Source organism: Odontomachus brunneus, unplaced genomic scaffold (genome assembly GCF_010583005.1).
Source record: "Odontomachus brunneus isolate Ranch 3 - 2012 unplaced genomic scaffold, Obru_v1 Obru_scaffold_027, whole genome shotgun sequence".
In the NCBI taxonomy this organism is placed as follows: domain Eukaryota; kingdom Metazoa; phylum Arthropoda; class Insecta; order Hymenoptera; family Formicidae; genus Odontomachus; species Odontomachus brunneus.
Window position 1 is genome coordinate 70,813 of NW_022639477.1, and position 20,257 is coordinate 91,069.

A 20,257-nucleotide genomic window follows, 5' to 3' on the forward strand; every position below is an offset into this window, starting at 1 on the left:
TATATATATATATATATATATATATATATATATTTCGTACATATTTATAGAGAATGACCCGTCTTAATTTTTCCACGTAATTGTCTCGTGAACCCGCGATTACTGAAATAAATGTCTCAAGATCGTCTTAACATTCTTTTAAGCAAAATATTTTTCAAGATGTACGACACTTCATCTCTCACGATACTTCGCCTTATATTCCGTTTCGAAACTATTTGCTTTTCTTCTAATCATTATCAATCGTTATTGCTTATATATATTAAGAAAATCATTATCATTATCGCTTTATATATTAAGAAAATCTCGAAGACAATAACGTGAAAATTTGTAATGGGATATCTTGCATAATAATCATCCTTGATGGATTTGGACGAATTTGGAACGTAAGTGCTATATATTCAGTCTCTTGAATCTACGACGTATGTTCAGTCTTGTACGAGGCAGAAAGTCGGAGGCGATGACGGAAATTCTTTTTCGGTCGCAAGTTCTCAAACGATTCGAACGCCGTAGATTTTAGAATCATTTTGAACATTCTAATATTCTTCAGAATTCTTCAAAATGTATTCAAGAATTTAAATAATAGTGAACAATCTCGGACGAGATCCACAATTGTTCAAGCGTGCAATAAGATATTGCTGTCGGAAAAACGATGCGTTTTTCAACTTGCTTTTCCGATCGGTATCACGAGTAGTTTAGACGATCGATCTCCCTAAAGCGGAACAGAGGCGGCTCCAGGATAGATTGTATCCTTCAAATGTATTATGTACATTACACTGAAAAAAAACACTTATGTCGACAAAATCATCGGTCATCTGCCTTCAAAGAAATATTGTAGCTATGAACAAATGACACGTTAGTGTAGCAATCAATTGCTATACGATATAGTTATTGACCAAATTATCATTAAAGAATCAGTTGATAACTCTCCTCACAGCAACTATACAATTCGTCCAATCATGAACGTTTGCTTGAGCGAATTTTGCTTTAATTTAACCACTTTTTTCCAGTGTATGTATCTGAATACATGAATATGTATCTAAATACATGAGTATGTATCTAAATACATGATTCATTAGAAATATCTTTTTAGATATCTTTTTATATATCTTTTTAGATATTTCTTCGCCGCCTGGACGGAAGTACGACTCGATCATCTAGGTACTACATATTGTTCTTCTCTTAGATCTCCTAGATACCATCTTTCCTTTTTTCCTTTTTCCTCCGTTTATCTCCTCTCTTAAGAAAAAAAGAAAAAAGCAACTTCGCCCACTGTTTTTTAGAGTGAACTTCTCCGGCACAAACATGCCATACCAATGCCAAACCATAATAATTGCCGACATAATTGTTCGCTACGATCCCATGTATAACGGAGTTGTCAACATCGACATCGATCCGTAGTTTTTTGTTATCCTGCATAACGATGTCTCGATCGTAGCGGGTGCATTGGTATGTCCAATATACAATAAAAACCTCACATTGTACCTTAGTGCTATGGCTTCCGTTAAAAACAAAGTTAAAGATTAAAATCAGTATTAACTCATCTTCGTCATTTACGTATGTAATTAGTATCAGCACTAACGAAGAAAAGTCTCTGAGAGTTACCATGATACAGAAGTGTGAGCAGGCAATGCACGTGAGAATACAAGAGGTAGATCAGTTGTAGTCTTGACGGTCGTTCGGCACAGTCCGATCCTGCGATTCCTCATGGACTACGCCCGACGTAGTGGGTGGCATTATCACTGGAACGTCGGACTTACGACTTACCGACAGATCCTCCACCTCGTCGTCCACCTTCAGCTCCTGCTTGATACAGCGTATTACCTGGTTTGTACTACATTGCGATATGGCATCCATCGGTGTCGCAGAGTCACCGCGGTCTTGTGACGACGCGTCCTTGGCCTTGACAGTCTCGAATGACGGCGTATTTTCCAGTGTGCTCACGCTATTGGTATCACGGCTCTCGTTGTCGGTCTCGGTTAAGCTGCCGCTGTAAACACCTTTTACATTGCTGCCAATGCCGTAGGAAAAGCAAGTGCCGCTACCGTTAGGCGCACGCTTAAAGGGTCTCGGTGTGCTAATGCCGAGCTTTTTCACCTTGTCGTATAGTGTGCGCGACGGCACGCCGTGAGTGCGCGCGGCTTGGACAGGACTTATGCCCGACTTGACCGCATCGATAGCCCGTAAGATATCCTCCCGAGAGTATTGCTTGTATCGCTTCCACTCTGGTTTCTGATGGGAATAATTCACGACACCTGTAACAAACAAAACCTCCTGTTAACGCTCAGAATTGTTACACATGAAAGGAACAACTAATAATATTACATTACAGGTTTTTGATTTCTTCAGCGTAAAACTCTTGATTGATGACATTAGAAGCGAGAAAAATGCACTCAAAATTGCTGCAGAATACATTGAAATTAAGATATATCCATAAGATGACAGAAAATAATGCCACTCTAAATGGAGTGATATTTCTGTTACTCCATTTAGAGTGGCATTATTCTCACTATCGCTTGAAATGAATATTCACTCCTTTTTAATGAACTTAAAAAAATTTTGAAAATATTATATATTTTCCCGTTGTTGATCCCGGGGCTTATTTGTATTATTTGCACCGGATGAGGGAGATCAACAATGGAGACGGGCATACATGGACAGCAAGTCTTAAAGGATAGCAACCTTTGACTTTGAGAGACTGACAGCTATACTACCTGGTACAGTAACATTGTTTCTCTCTGTAGTCGCCGTGCGCTTAGAATCGGACCAGTGCTGGGATTCTGTAACTCGTTATTAAAGTTAACGATAGTTTCGTTATCGTTGCGCAGGTTTTGAATACGAGTTACAGAATAGGGCTACAGTGCTGGGATTCTATAACTCATTATTGGAGTTAACGATAGTTTTGTTATTGTTGCGCGGCTTTTCCACGGTATAAAAAAGCAACCCAGAGATGTCGCTTCCAAAAAATCATCTCTAAGCGTTATCTAGGAAGAGTAGAGTGTTTCAAATAAAAAAGTCAGGTAGCTGAATGGTTAGAGCCATCGCTTGACAAGCGAGAGACCCAGGTTCGAGTCCCGGTCTAAGCAAACCGCGGGCGTTTGACTTTTCTCTTTCCGGAACGAAAAAGACGTAGGTCCCCGAACGCACGACGTCTTCTTTCCCCCCGCCGGGCCACTTTTAATACGCCCTCTTCCTCCTTCTATGATACAGTAATGAGAAAAAAAATATGAAATATTAGATATTATTAAATTTATCGAATTTAAGTGAAAACTAAGTCAACTGTTGTTAAGGGGACTTTGGAAAGTTAGACTGTCTGAAAATCGTGCTTGTTTTTTTTACAATTTTTTTTTTTTTTTTGACAAACTGAATGAATATGCAAGTGTTATTTTGACATGTATTTATACAATATATAAAGAGAAGAAAAATATAATTTTGATGATCAAATACTCAATATAAGTGTATGGTACATGCTGTTAAAATATATTTCGTTTTTTATATTTTGGGCTTTTGCGGTATCCCTGCATATTAGATTTGGGGTTTCCGGGTTTAAGCCGCATGGATTTTTCTTTCTTTGATTCCGACGTTTTGCGAACATTTCAGTCCACTTCAGGGAGGAACGACCCGATCAGGGAGGAACGACCCGATGCATTCCTGATGAAGCGGACTGAAATGTTCGGAATCAAAAAAAGAAAAATCCACGCGGCTTAAACTCAGAAACCAAATCTAATATTTCGTTTTTCTTTTCAAGAGTGTTATCTTGCAGTAATATCTTGACTCTCGGTGGTTCAATTAAGCTGAATTTTAGGTAGAAAATTTCCGTAAGCTTGTCGTCATTGTGTGAACCATTCACAAACTCGTGAAAATATTTAATTTTGAAATATTAATTTTTTTACTATAAAAGAACTCAAAATTGAATAATATTCTATTAAAATATTTGCAATTTTGTCAACTTTTACTCAATTTCTATTATAGTGGTTCACACGATAACGACAAGTTTACGGAAATTTTCTATCTAAAATTTAGCTTAATTAAGCCACAGAAAGTCAAGATATTACTGCAAAATGACGACTTTGAAAAGAAAAACGTTGCAAATATGTTGCATAAATACATATCAAAATAACACTTTCGCATATTCATTCAGTTTGTCATAAAAAATTTTGAAAGAATAAGCACGATTTTTAGGCAATCTGACTCCAGTCAGATTGCCTCTCTAGCCTCAAAAGCGTAAACCGTTAGCGTCATTTATTAAAAAAATCTTAAAATAGAATCATATTGAATTTTCAGTGAATCTTTCCCAATATACATTCAGCTTTTATACAGAAAAAATTTTACTAAATTTTTATTAAAATTTTTTTTTATTTGAATTTGAATTTTTTTCATTTGAACTTGAATTTGAATTTTTTAATAAAGTAAGATCAATTGATACAGAATTTTGATATATATTTCAGTATAATTTTATTATATTTTCAGCAAAATATTTCTATCAGGGAAAATTTCCCTACATAGTTTCCATCAAGGAAATTAACCATATATATAAATTTTTCTGCATACTATACTTTATTTATTGTTTTGTATTGAGCAATCCATTTTTGCATGTACGTTAATTATGTAAAAACATTTATAATTCTGTGCGATCAATGCGACGTAAATTTTGAAAAAGATCAATATTTTATTAATAAAGTCTTCAAGTACACGTTTACTGGATGCAAGAGTGACGTATGATCAATTTGTGCGACACACATACAAGAGGCATCTTAGACTACTTACTCGACTTACTGTCACCGGCATACGACTGCGGCGATACTCGTTGCTTCTCGTCGTCCTCCATCGGGGGAGCGTCCGCGTAGGGGCTGTGCGCCGTTTCGGTGTGGATGTAATCGGCGATGCCGCACTTATCGTCGCTCGTCGAGCTGGTGTTATTCGAGCAGAAGTGGTGATTGTCGGCATGCGAGCTGTCCGCGTGACCCTGACCGAGCACTGTGCGCAGGATCGGCGTGTCACGATTTCCCGTCAGCAGACTCGACTGCTGATGCGCCGCTGCTGCACTATCGCGCCGCTTACGCTTTATCTGCGGCAAGGATTTGAAGCCGATATCGCTAGCATTGCTCTCGTGACCAGCGAGATGTAACGGATACGCGCTGGCCGCGCTGGTCGCGGCATAAATCGGCATCCCGGGCCACGACATCGCGTTGAGCCGACTCCGATCGATCGACGACGACTTACCGCCGTAGAAACTACCGTAGGAACCGGTGGAGTGCGGCGGCGAGCCGTGGGTGTTGTGCGATGCGCCACCGGTGCTCGTGCTGATCGCGGGCGGCGGCGACATCGACGTCACTGCTTCCTCGCGCTGATCGTCGCTTTGCGAACCGCCGACGTTCTCGCCCATCAGACCTTTTACCTTCAGTACTTCCGCGATCTTCAGAAGACTTCCCAAATGCTCCTGCGCCACGTTTACTTCGCCGCGATACATGTACTCCAAGATCGCTTTGATTTCAGAGAGCTTCACGTCTTTGAGCACGACGATCGGATGGCCGCATTGAAGGTCGGAGAACAGGCTTTGGAAGTAAAGCGAGCACGCGACCAAAACCACCTTGTGGCACTTGATGGTGCCACCGTCCACGGCGATGGTAACATCCGTGAACGCCTCATTGTGCAGCAGTTCGTCGAACACATTGAGCAAGTTCGCGCGATGGTTGTTCCAGCGGAGGCAAAAGTGTTGAGAGACTGCCATGATGTGCGACGCGGCAGAAGATTAAAGTCTACCTGCAAACAAGTTAACTGCGTCGTTTATAACCGCAGCCAAAAATGATTCGTCAATCGATGTCGAAACGATGTCGAATCGACGTCAATTTCGATGTCGATTCGACATCATTTCGACATCGATCAACGAATTATTTCTGGCTAAGACGTCGTTTAAATTAATGATTAACAACTACGTTTTATTGGACGTTCTTAATTTTGCTTCCCGTTCTCCTCTCTATATCTCTTTCTTCTTTTAACCCGATATTAATTTAATAGTATCAGCAGATATTAATTTAACAGAACAACAGTTGACTGATCTATCGACGTTCGCGACGGATGTTATAACTCGATGAGCACGACCGACACGCACGTTGGTTGAATGATGACTGACAGTAGTCGAATTTAGCTGTACCTTCCTTCCTTTTGCTTTCCCTTATCACAAAATGCAGGCAAGATTAGTCATCTGAGACTAAAAGAAAACGTGGCAAAAAGAAACCCATAGAATTGCTTCGGCGATAAAAACATGAATCATCGGAAAATTCTACACATTGAAAATTTTATGGTCTAAACATCACCTTGCCGTTTTCCTGAGATTAGAATGATTAGATTAAATGAGATTAGTGTGTGCTAAAGATGATATTTTTTTCTCTAATGAATTTCTGCATTCCTAAAGAATCCTTAAATATATATTAATCGTAATAGATTAGCGTCTACGTTGAATACGATTCTATTTCCGCAGCACACTAAATTATTCTATGCAGGACAGTTTAAACGTTTCGAGCTCGAGAATGTTTTCGGAACGTGCATTTTCAACGTGCATGGCGGAGATTACACCACGTCTTATCGTGACTAGCATCATTGTTATGCGCGCTCGGAAGAAATATTATAAGACAATAAAATTTTTTAAAATGAAGAAAAAATATATTAGAGTAAATAAAAAAAATATTATAAATACATAAAAGTATTCAAGGAGTCTAATAGGAAAGATAAATTAGAGAAATATTAAAAAATGTAGAGAAAAATTTAGAAATATGTAGAAAAGAAATTGTGGCAATGTAAAGAAAAATTATATAAATAAAAATATATATATGTACTTATATATAATAAGTATTATATATGTATATATATATATATATATATATATATATATATATATATTATTTTGTGTGTGTGTGTGTGTGTGTAAGAAATATTATAAATGCGTAAGCACATACACGCGTGCGAAAAAATTAATGCGCGGTGATTGCAATAATAAAAAGATTACAAGAATTTTATTACTAAATGAGACAAAATTTGTGTTAATCATATCGCGCTACTGTGATATAATGATATGAATATAATGAATAAATGTGATATAATGATATAATTACGTTTAACGTTAATAATTTCTTGCAAACTTTTGATAATAATAAAATACATACATACAACATTCTGTCGTAATAAAAGGCGTTCTGTAGTTATCGATAATTATTATATTCCTATATATAAGCTTCATTAAAATGATTTAGCTTACTTTTTATGTATATTTATTCTCATTTCATGAAAATTTCAGCTTAAAATTTCTTCAGGAAAAAAGTGACTTGAAAATTTGCTTTGTTCGTGTTTTTTCGTCTTTCCCGTTTCTATCTTATCTCACAATATTACTGTACGAGTAATCCAAAAGATAAGCAAAGAAAAAGGGACGATCGATATTTCATGGTTCGAAGTCTCTGAAGGTGTGAGTAAGGGATAATCGCGTCATGAGGGTAGGTAGTCGATATTTGCATTCTCCGCAAAGGGTGAGTCACGCGTGCTCGTTGACTTCGCTCACTCAATCGACGTCGACCGTGCAATAACACGTGCCTGCTGTCGTGTATAAACATGTAAATACGCATATGTGGAAACGTTTGTTATTAACGACGTCGATTCGATATGTCATCTTAATTGTACTTTTATCTCGCACTTTTGCAAATTATGCATTATCATAATCAAATGCTTTTGATAAAAAAAATCTTAAGAAACTTCCCTTATAGAAATATCATACTAAGAATCATTGATAATTACTTATTTTCAGTATTAAAAATACTGGATAATAAGTAATTATCAATGATTCTTAGTATGATATTTCTATAAGGGTATACAGCTATGGTAAATACAGCAGCTTTGCTTATTTTTCTTACTTTTAAATAACCCACATAGCACGTAATATACATATATATACTATATATATATATATAATATCACAGTAATATTTCCGTAATATTTCCGCGATGTTGCAACATTACGGTAATATTACTGTGATATTATGTAATATTACGTGCTATGTGGAAAGGATAGCAACAGTTTTATTTTTTCAATAATTTCTATTTTTACATTATGTAGTCGGCTTTCATAATTGTTAATTTTTCATACGTCTATAAATAGAATATTGTGTTATATGCGTATATATATAAAATTTTCAGCAATCTCACCCTCCCCCCGCGTTTCACACATTTATGAAATGTCAAAGTCAAGTATCTAATCAAAGATACATCGTTTTTTGTAATTGCATAGTCTACTGTTTTTCCCTGTTCCTGTTGTCTGGCATTTTGCAAGAGCCTTTAGTCTATAGGCAGTTTTTGTTGCGACGGATATCGTGAGATTAAAGCCTGATCTGCAATATGCTCTTTGCGTTCTGTTTCTTGTCTTCTGTCTTTTTTTGGCTTAAAACTTAAAGTTTGATTCAGAGAGAGATAAAGAGAAAGAAGCAAGAAGCAAACAGCATATTGTAGATCAGGCTTAAGGTCAATATTCATAGTCAGATTTTATATTTAAGACCATCTTAAGCTTATCTTCAGATGATGTACGGATCATTTCATTGGCTACGAAGTATCTGAAGATGAACTTAAGTCTTAAACACAAGATCCGACCAGTGGCGTAGCCAGAAAAAAGTTTCAGGGGGGCTGTACTTTTTATTTTTGATGAGCATAAAAACAGGTCATTCGAAACAACTTTCCTCACACTTAGCGTAACCCAAAAAATTAATTTCGGGGGAGCTGCAGCCCCCTCCGTCCCCCCTAACTACGCCACTGGATCCGACTATGAATATAGACCTAATGCAAGATTCACACCGCGTCCGGTGTCTGATGTACGACGTCCAATATCCAATAGGAGAACAGTTTTTTAATAGATAATTCAATTCTCCATTGGAAAGCTATTCTTTTATTGGATATCAGACGTCGTACATTGAACATCGGACGCGGTGTGGATCCTCCATAAGTTACAAATCGTCATTGATTATGACCTGGTTTACATCGCGCACTTGATACGTGTACTAAATAGTAACTTTCTATTAAATAATCTTAATATTGACATGCATATCAACAACAACGCATTCAATCGATACAATACGTCTTCTTGATGAATATTATATCAGCTTAATATACCGTTGTTTATATATATCATCGATATTAAGATTGGCTTGGTTTACATCGTGTACTTGATACGCGTACTAAATAGTAACTTTAAGATTCCATATCATTCTTCCATATTAAGATTATTTAATAGAAAGTTACTATTTAATACGCGTATCAAGTGCACAATGTAAACCAGGCTTATGTTTCCACCGAGGATTCGAATCAGGTCAGAATCAGGTCAGAGTCGAGTCAGATTGGCTTGCCTATTTCCACGAGCTCAGAGTTACACCATAGTTGCGACAAAATTGAACATTACCAACTGTATAAAGTTAGCTATAACACCTCTTGACATGTAAAGTTATATTGGTTCTGTTGGCAATACTACAATAACCTCAACTCTTGTTGTTTCCATCGAACTCTCTTGGACCCTACTTTGATAGCATTCTAAAACATTTTTTTTGAGGAAAGTTTTACTTAATATCTACAGTTTACGTTACATAAACTATAGAGTGTCGAGTAAAATTTCTTCAAAAGGGATGTTTTGGAACGCAACCCTTAAAATTTTATATAAGCATAATATAACTATAGTATAATTTTATATAAGTATAAGGTAGGATTTAACTTCAAATTTAGTGTTTCCACCGTAAGAACGCTTATCTCAGCTTGACTCTGACCCGGTTTTGACCTGATCCGAATCCTCGGTGAAAACATAGTCATTGTAACTCCACACCCAGACAACACAAGAACTTCTAAGAACGTTCCAGGGATATTCTGAAGATATTGGGACGTTCTCAGAACGTACTCAGGACGTTCCCTGGATATCTGTGCTGTTAGGACATTGAGAAATCTCCGTAAAAGTGAAATTATACGATGCGTAAAACCCTAACAGTCAATCTTGTGTGCAAAAATAAAAGCGTGAAAAAAGAAAAAAATAAAAAAACAAAGTTCTACTTACTCAATAAATCCAGTCACCGGAGAAGGTAGTAGTACATGCGACGCGCAATTTAAATAATCGTAAAACCGACAACACTTGTCCCGTATAATTTCAAATTTCTTTTACTGATGATGTGTAAAATACGAATTTCGTCTTTGCCTTCGTCCTCGTCCTCGTCGTTGTCGTCGTAGTCGTCACATATCACACTGTCATTTCTTCCCACATTAGAGAATATATAGCCTAACTTCGCCAGCTTCGCGGTATGCGTACGCGCTTTTATAATTCCACGTGCTTTACGTGGAATCTTATCCTCCCCTTATTGTATGATGCGTATGCACGCTGCGTGTATATATAATTAATTCTGGTACGCTTCTGATACGGGATGATAAGAGTACACTATACGAAACTAGATATCGAAAAGCTGGGGTCACGAACAAAGAGATGAAGAAGGATAAAAAGAAAGAGAGGAGAAGTAAAAGAGAAGGAAGAGCTCGGTCAAAAACTAAGCAACGACTCCTCCCCGGTCGACGACCACTGTCGAAATGCCACGCAAGACGGCACTGCAGACCCGACCCCAGACCGAAAGCTTATAGGGGTGGAGATATACCGAACACTAGCTGGCCAGCGTATGTATGTGTCAGTGGCGTAACGATTCGCGGGCAATACAATTTGAAATCGCGCGTAGGTAAGCATGTAATAATTATCTTGTAATATTTGTTTTCTGCTTTCTGTTCTTTTTTCCTGTTTTTTCCTTCCTCCTGGCAAGTATTAAATATTCAAGTAGACTAAGAAATCACGATGACGTCAAAATAAAGGCAAAATCACGAGAAAATGATGAGAAATAAAATTCATTTTTCAATCACGATTTTATTATTTTTTCATCATTTTGACGTCATCATGATTTTTTCTGTTCTACTTATATCTATTTAATTTAATATAAATATTTATCTATTTAATTTAAAGTGCAAACAGTGTAATTTAAGGCAATTATAGAAAACAGGCACTAATAATTTATTATACGAAGGTCCCGAAACTACCGGATGTTATTTTAATAGCAGATTCTTTAGAACATTTTAAAACGAAAACTTCCATACAAAAGTGTCGAGGCTATAATAGTTTTCAAACAGGAAGCGATTATATTCCACCAATAACAGGGCTGAGATTTCGCGCGCTCAGGCACGCCGAAATGACAAGTGATAAAAGTGCCACACGCAGTATAGAATAGTGGACACCTTCATGGTAATAATTGATCGATACTTTGACAGATTAAGTTGGAATGTCATTTTTACTTGAATCATATTTAAGATATCTTACAACTGTTATTTATATAAAAAATATACTAATGTAATGCGTAGAGAAGCAGCAAAACATATTATGACAATGTTATTGTAAAGTTATATAATAATCATGATATCGTAAAAAAAGTGACATTCACAGGAGCAACTTTATCACTTGTCATTTCCATGTGCCTGAGCGCGCGAAATCTCAGCCCTGTTATTGGTGAAATATAATCGCTTCCCGTTTGAAAACTATTATAACCTCGACATTTTTGTATGAAAGTTTTCGTTTAAAATGTTCTAAAGAATCTGCCATTAAAATAACATCCGATAGTTTCGAGACACCCTGTATAGTAGTTATATAATGGCTCCACAAGATTAATTCACGTTGAAGTTGCATTTTTGCCCTCGAATTGAAATAGACCGTTTTGAACTTAATCCGTTCGAACGATATTGGGATCGTGAAATGTATGTATAAACTATTAAGAACAACTGAATAAGTTAATCCTTAAAGAGATGAAAATTCACTAAAACGAGATAAAACGAGTTGTCTTGATCTCTTACGGAACAAAACTCGATTATACTTAATTAAAGATAAGACTTTGAATCTTTTCATGGATTAGCGTGTTCTACAATACCGAAAGTTAATGCATTTAAGATTTACTCTCATGCATTTATTCTCTTTGCATCTTACATCGAGCCTTCTTTACGAGGAGAAATTCATAAAATTTCCTTTCATAATCGGCATCTTTAGAATCGGTTCACATCTCTTTTTGGGAAATGGCACACTTAATGTTTTGCAATAAAAAATTCGGAGTTAAAAACAAAATATCTCCTGTTGTGTCTTGCATAAAAACTGCTTAAGTTTCTTTGGTTAAGTTCATCGGAGATCTGCTAAAGTTAATTAAATAAGTTCGATACGCGTTGTTCTCACGAGAATGTTGCAATAATGACACCCGCAGAAAATGTAATTTCTACGCCATTGGTAGGATTTCGACGCATCATATGTGCATACATATATACGTGCACACGTATACGTATACGTTCATGCCGTCTTGCTTCCGTCGTGGTGCTTGGATGGCCAATCACGTGGCTTCTAAGCCAATATCCTGAGGGACGTACTATCGCATATGTATGTCTACACACGCACGAATATACATCACATTGCATGGAAACCCAACTGCACGATGTATTTTCCCGTAATGGTAAGCATGTATGCGTTCACGAAAATTGCCACCACGCCCAATAATTCTCCATACATCCGCCACGAGCATCCCGTGTGTGCATGTGCACGCACATGTGTGTGCAATTTCGGCTCAACACACCCAGTCGTCCCACGCCCCAGGCCACACATACACGAACATGTTAGTTGGGTAACGTTACATGCGGGGGATGAAGTATGCTGTTTCTATTCGAGTATCGTGAGAAAATCGCAAACGCGGAGGGAGGAGAACGAAACTAACGTTGGAGAATAAAACTTCCGATGCTGTCGTCGCCGGGATATGCACAGCCGTCAGTCGCTAAAAAGGCTCACCGATAGTGCAATTCTCAACCAATTTCAAGCAATTTTTTTTCAATTATTCGTAATAAAATGCTCTATAACGTGCTCTATAACTGCGCCTTTTTAAAAAAAAAACTTGAATTCAAAAAGACGGATAAAAAATTATTGTCGAAAATGCTGAAATACTAATATTGAATGTTACCTACAATATTAAATATATTTATTCCAAGTTAGATATGCGTCTTTTGAGACGCTAAATATGAATATAACAACTAAAAAATTCTAAACTCAAAATAACATTGAATATAGAAGTAAAAAATATTGAAATTATACAATATTCAATAAATTTATAGAACAATTAGTAAACATTAGATACATTATTATTTTTAAGTGTTTGTCAGTTTATAATATTATATTGTTAACTAGAGAATATTGTTAACAGGCAAAATTTTATTGTATTGCTTTGTCACTATTTATATAAAATAAAGCAATATTTAAGCCCTTTTACCGCTTCAAGGTATTTGCCATTAAAAGGTTAGTTTGATTTTGTTTTTTATTTTTTGCTTTTTGTTTTTTTATTTTTTGCTTTTTAAATTTATTTTCTGCTTTTTATTTTATTTTCTGCTTTTTTATTTTTGTATATAATCCTTTTTGTATAACACCATTTTAATGGCAAATACCTTGACGCGGTAAAAGGGTTTAAGTATTACTTAATTAGTTTGGTAAACTAAGTGAACGACGATTGCTCATCCAACGTTCGACGATCGTCAAATATCGCTTAAATTATTATTTTTAGTGTAGCTAGTTTATCTAAAAAGAACAAACTATTCAAAACTGTAATAATTTTGACTCAGAGAACTAATATTTCTTTATCGAAAAAATAATGGTAACGGTAACGACATTACAAATAATGCGTTCTTCCCAACTTTGCTTAAATATAAGACTTGACTATAAGTACGGGTTCTTGTGTACATATGTAATATAAATAGTATACGTAAGAATAAAGTATCAAAATGTAGAATATATCATAAAAATATAAAATATATATAAATTAACAGAACACAACATAAGAACATAATATATATTATTTCATTAATCCGAGTAGCAAGGTGACTTCTTGTCTTAATGACAATAAGACAATAAGACGTCAATCAGGCGTCATTAAGGCGCCATTTGATATGACGTTGCCATTTGACTAATCTGGTGTATCTAACGCAAGTTATCTAACGCAGTATCTTATGACAAGCCAGAAAATCATTATTTGTGACTCTTCTCAAGTATTGGATGAATTACCCAAGTCGTCATAATTTTTTCTTATATGAACTGAACAAATTTCAATTATTTTCGTTAATAAAAAATAATGTCTGAGTTATTATAATATTATTTAAATTACTACTTAAATTCTGACAACGAGTAGATGACACTGCAGTGGTCATATTTTTCAATTGTTTTTTTGCATTCCTGTCACGAATATTCGACAATACCTTTCCTAAGAAACTTAAAATCCCTTTCACACACAAGTACAGATTTATTTGTAACACTGTTAAGTAGTATCATATCTATAACATGAAAAGAAAAGTCAATATATAAACAAATTAATATAAATTGAATGAAATATAGTTTATAATAAAAACAAAATATTCAAAATTCAAGTAAGTATATCATTCAAGCAAGCCTTCATGCACACACGATTAAAAAGATTATATTACACATAATATACTTGTTATTCACTTATTTAGAACTTGTGAATCTTATTGTAATTTCTACTGTGTGATAAATGGTTTTGTACACATTGGAGACGTGAATATTAATTTAAGTCTTAATATTTTCAATAATTTATCACTATGTAAATGAGATATTCTACTGAAATAATCCATTGTTTTAGTTGTACTATTTCATTAAAGAGGCAACTCGATTTTGAGATCTCAAAAATTAACACATTTTATGAATTTTTTTCTCCGAAACTATGCGGACAACAAATCCCAAACTTTGTATAGTTATTAAGACATATTTTATTAGAACTTTCTAATTTTTACAAGCAAAAATAATATATAAAATCATAGTTATAATGATATGCGCGCAAGGTGTTGATTTTCATGATCACCAAGATTGCGAGACTCTCCGTGGCCTGAAACAAAAAAGCAAATAAGGAAATTAATGTACAGACTTCCTGTCAATAACGTAGCCGGAGGAGGAGATTGCGGGAGCTCCCTCCCCAAAATTAATTAATTAATTTTCTGGGTTACGCTAAGTGTGAGAAAAATTTTTTCCAATGATCTTTTTTATGCTCGTCAAAAATAAAAAGTACAGCTCACCCAAAACTTTCTTTCTGGTTACACCACTGCTTGCTACTTTATCCGAAGTACGAAAATGCAAAACAAACCATTTTTTTCAATTAATTTAAGGCGTATAAACATAAAATTTAAAAAATGGTCTAAAAATTTTATGTTTATTATACGCCTTAAATTAATTGAAAGCTGGTTCGTTTTGCATTTCCGTACTTCAAACGATCTGCAGTAAGTCTGTAGATTAATTTCCTTACTTGCTTTTTTGTTTCAGACCACAGAGAGACCCGCAATCTTGGTGATCATGAAAATTAACACCTTGCGCGCATATCATTATAATTATGATTTTATATATCTGTTTGTAAAAATTAGAAAGTTTTAATAAAATATGTCTTAATAACCATACAAAGTTTTGGATTTGTCGCTCACATAGTTTAGAAAAAAAATTCATAAAAAGTGCTAATTTTTGAGACCTCAAAATCGAGTTACCTTAAATTTATAGTCTTAGTTATCATGACAGTTTTAATTCATATTTTTATCATTAGAATAGTTTAATGTGTTCTCGTCACTCTAGAAAATCCTGTATTATTAATATACATTCCATTTGTCCTTTGCATTTTCAATGACCTTAGTTGTCATTTCTATCACACAAGATTTTATTCTGTCAAATTCCTTATTTCTTTCAACTTTCTTTTCCTTTTCTATGTTTCGATACACGTTTATTCTTCATGCAATTTTAAGATCGTCTTTTAATATAAAAATTAATCTTATAAATTAATTTAATATAAATTTTATTTATGCGTGCATAATATAAAACTGAATCAGTATTACAACATTTTAGAAAAAATCGGTCCAGATATTGCATACTAAACTCAATAAAACTATGTTTAGTTATTATCTATTTTCTATGCAGTTTTAATACAGCTATTAGAATGCAGCAATACTAAACAATAACTAGACAGTTGTCTACGCAAACTTACATATTTTAACTAGGAAGATTACTTTAGTTACTGAAAAATTTTATAACAAAGTTCTTATCCTCTATTCTCTATACACTTTTCATATAACTAACGAGAATGCAGAGAATGCATATTAGATTGAATATCTAGGAAAACTGCACAGATTTTCATAGAAAATGTAAAATGATGTAACGAGTCTTTTATTTATGTAACAATACGAAACAATCACTTTTATCCTTTGACATTATAAAATTAGAACAAAAGATCGTTAGTACAATGCGCTCGAAGATTAGACTCGAGGTCAATAACATTGACAACAACAATAACAATAACAGTGACATTGACAATAACGAAAATAATATTTGATGGGTATATAAGTATCTGCTTATCCAGTAAAGAAGATATTCGTTTTATCTGTTTGGCGAGAAGTTTCTTTACACGTTAAAAGATACCTTTAGAATGTTTGGAAATGATAATGCAACGGTCAGTCACATAAAAGATAACATTTTCCGCGTCGACTCAAAGTTGTTCCACATTATATAATGGAATTGTTCTCTTGTCGTTTTTTTCAAAGTATAAAGAGAGTGTACGAAACTTATCTCTTTCTGGTCTTCTTTTTATAAATAACATATTTTTTTTTCTAACTTTCTTTTCACAACTCATCTTTCTCCTAATCTTTTTTATACGCATTCACACACGAAAAATTGAAATAGAGTAAAACAGTTGTCCCTTCCCCTCTCCGTATAACAAATACTGTTAAAATAATAATAGTTAATATAATACAAAATAGAATGCTCTCTCAATAAATATTTATAAATATAATTTATAATATACAGTGTTTTGGCATTGCAAAAGAATATCATTCAAATTCTTATAATACTTAAAAATCCGTAAAAAAAATCGTTTCTCGCGTTTTATTGTATAATATTTTTTGTTAGAACTACTTATATAAGGCATATATTTGTAAATATGTATTGACAAAACACACCAATACACGCTATTCTACTCAAACTTTTTCGAATTTTTCGCATTGTTACATATTAGTTATAGATCTTTAAGATTATTTAACCATTCTATCTTCAGATTTAACCATTCTATCTTGTATCTCTCTAAATGAGATCTAGCTATCTTTGAACTCCATTTTGTGTGTTTTACAAAAATATTTTTTATGTTAAATCTAGAAACAATTTCATTACAAATTTGATATTATTTGATAGAGAATACTTCTAACTACATGTATATACATTTACATTTATATTAGTATTGCTGCATTCTCATAGGTGTGTTCTCATAGGTGTATTAAAACTGTACAGAAAATAGATAATAACTAAACAGTTTTATTGAATTTAGTATGCAATATATGGACTGATTTTTTCCAAAATGTTGTAATACTGATTCAGTTTTATATTGTGCACGCATAGATAAAGTTTATATTAAATTAATTTATAAGATTAATTTTTATATTAAAAGACGATCTTAAAATTGCATGAAGAATGAATGAACATGTATCGAAACATTTATATTTTGAGCTTTACATTAAGACATAACTTTCAAAAACAAAGTGATATGTCGCTTTTGGTGCCTTTACTCTATTCGATATTTTTATTTGTTTAAGGTAATTAGTAAGTTTATTTTTTAGTAATATTTCGAAATTTTAACAGCATATTAACAGAAACATGATTTATACATATGCACAATTAAGATTGAATGTACTGAGATTATAGAGGTCAAAGTTGATATTATTTATTGCAGATACGAAAACAGCTTTGGACATCACGTTTTTAATTCTAGCGACCAAACTATTTTTGCGCTTTTAATAAAAAATTAGAATATGATAAAATAGACTTTTAGAATTATTATAAAAAAATTACAAAATTATTGATTGTCTATTTTTGGAGAAATTGATTTGTAAATTGCACAATTTCTGATAACAATTGAAATATATGACACCTAATCTAGATCTGACAATATTGTACGTGCTATATTTATCTTTGTTTCTCTCAATTAGAGAGATACAAGATAGAATAGTTAATTTCTGACATATTTTACATATGTTATATTTTTAAACTAAACAAAATTAAACTTTAAAATAAACAAATGCATGTCACAATGGAAAGTTAAAATCAGGTTATGTTAGTCACAGAATATCGCACATATCGCATACTGTAGATATGTCACTTTAAGATACATTTTCATAAAATTTTGCAAGGTATACAGTAAAAAGTGATGAAGATAAAAATATTAAAAAAATATTTTTACAAAAGCCAAATGCATAAGAACAACTAGTGAATAAAATTTGAACATATATTGAATAAAAAGATAATTACCGCTGTTTAGTCTACGTAATTCGTCAATAAAAATCATAGAAATAAAACTTATGAATTTCTAAAACTTTATATTTGCTAATTTAGCATATAAAAGAACAAGAAATATACCAAATATGGATTTTTCATGACTTAACTGATAAAACAAATTACGTGTATATTAGTTTCGATAAAATACAACATTTAATATATGAGATATAGAGGTATGTTGCTTTAGGAGGCCTATGTCGCTTTTGGCTACCTTTTTCCTCTACCAGTTCGACCATTTTTTAAATGGCGCGCTATTCGAATTATGTTCTGCAATTCACCAAAGGTAAAAATATACGATATCTGAGAATTCTACGACCTTTTACCTAATCTTTTCCCGGACCTAGATCCGGGCACGAAAAAAGTTTTGTTTGCCGTCAGTGCGCGTGCAGCTATATGCGGAGATAGCCGAAAATATATGCTTAGATTGCTGTTATCGTCGTTCTAAACCCGAAGGAGAAAGACACAAGAGATAAGACGAACGACACAACGACATGACTCTGGTCGCAGAGAGATTGCTTCATATGTGCGTCATGCGTGCATGCGCGCTCTTACCGAAATATACTTTGATGACGAATTTGGTAGAGAGGGTCGAGAGAAAGAGAGATAGAATGTAATGATGGCAAGGTGAATCTTTGTCCTGTTGCGCCATCAAAATTTTCTATGTGTAGAGCTAGCAACAGCAGGATAAGAGCAGATGCGTCCATGGCTACGCCAACAACCAGTGCATAAACGGGACGATCTGATCGCCATAGGGCGCATTTTCCATTGCCTGATCGCGATAGTGCTTATAATAATCGTATAGCTACCCAATAAGCAAGAAATCATTAATATAACGTTACTATATTGATATTCAAGAACCTGTAATATTGTCAAATATGTAAGGTTTAATATTGTATCAAACATCATTATAAACATATTTTGACTGCGATTTGGAAGTTTCAATAATGTTGAAATAACGTTGCCATAACGTTTTAATCGTCAGAAATATTTTTAAGATGTTGCATTGATCTCAAATAAATGTTAAAGTAACATTTGAAAAATATATTTTTTGTAATGTTTTTAAAACGTTTAAACAACATTCAGAAAAATCATATCACAAAAAAATATGTGAAAAATATAAATGCAATACCATTAGAAAATGTCCAAACAATGTACATAAAGTCAAGTTTCTAAACGTTAATTTAATGTTCCTTGCTTACTGGGTATAATATATTTGTATAATATTATTATTATTATTATTATATTATTATAATATAATATTATTATTATTATTATTCGCATATACTTTTCTGCAAAACAGTTTGGACACTTCTCCTTCGACGCACATTCAAACGCATTCGCTGTCTAATGAGAAAACTTATCTTCTAAAACTTATTGATAGAAACAAATTCAAATTCAATTTTTCTCTCAAAAAATTTCAAACTCTCGACGTTTCATTGAACGTCGGCCATGCATGTCAAAGTGCGTCAATCGTTATGTTTAGTAAATACAGCGTGAAAATAATTCATAATTTATAGTAATACTCGAGATACATACCAGGTGTAGAAGTATGAAACCGGAATTTTTTTATACAAATAAGACGTCTGTTGTTCGAAAGTGATAAATAATACTTTATTCAAAATAATTTCCACTGTTTTGAACACATTTTTCCCACCTCTCTGGCAGTTTATGAATGCCGTGCCAAAAAAACTTTTCATCTTTTGAAGCGAACCAGTTATCTAGCCATTTTTCCACATTTTCATACGAATCGAAGCGTTGGTTAGCGAGAGCGTGTCCTAGCGATGCGAACAGGTGATAATCGGACGGAGCCAAGTCTGGAGAATAAGCCGCATGC

The 20,257-nt window shown here is 33.9% G+C and overlaps 1 protein-coding gene across 7 annotated transcripts in view; it reads right to left on the reverse strand.

Moving 5' to 3' along the window:
• Positions 1–48: 48 nt before the first annotated feature.
• LOC116842738 (broad-complex core protein isoforms 1/2/3/4/5-like) overlaps positions 49–20,257 on the reverse strand; it is a 42,256-nt gene continuing 22,047 nt past the window's right edge. For 4 of the 7 annotated variants that reach the window (XM_032812376.1, XM_032812375.1, XM_032812378.1 and 1 more), the window contains exons 3-4: positions 4,765–5,760; positions 49–2,252 (exon numbers count right to left, since the gene is read on the reverse strand). In XM_032812376.1, coding sequence (XP_032668267.1) covers positions 1,654–2,252; positions 4,765–5,728 — 1,563 coding nt within the window. In that variant the 5' untranslated portion in view covers positions 5,729–5,760 and the 3' untranslated portion in view covers positions 49–1,653. Of the gene's footprint in view, positions 2,253–4,764; positions 5,776–5,933; positions 6,738–10,068; positions 10,598–20,257 lie in introns of those variants that run through there. The other 3 variants (XM_032812374.1, XM_032812379.1, XM_032812377.1) reach the window with 3 other exon arrangements.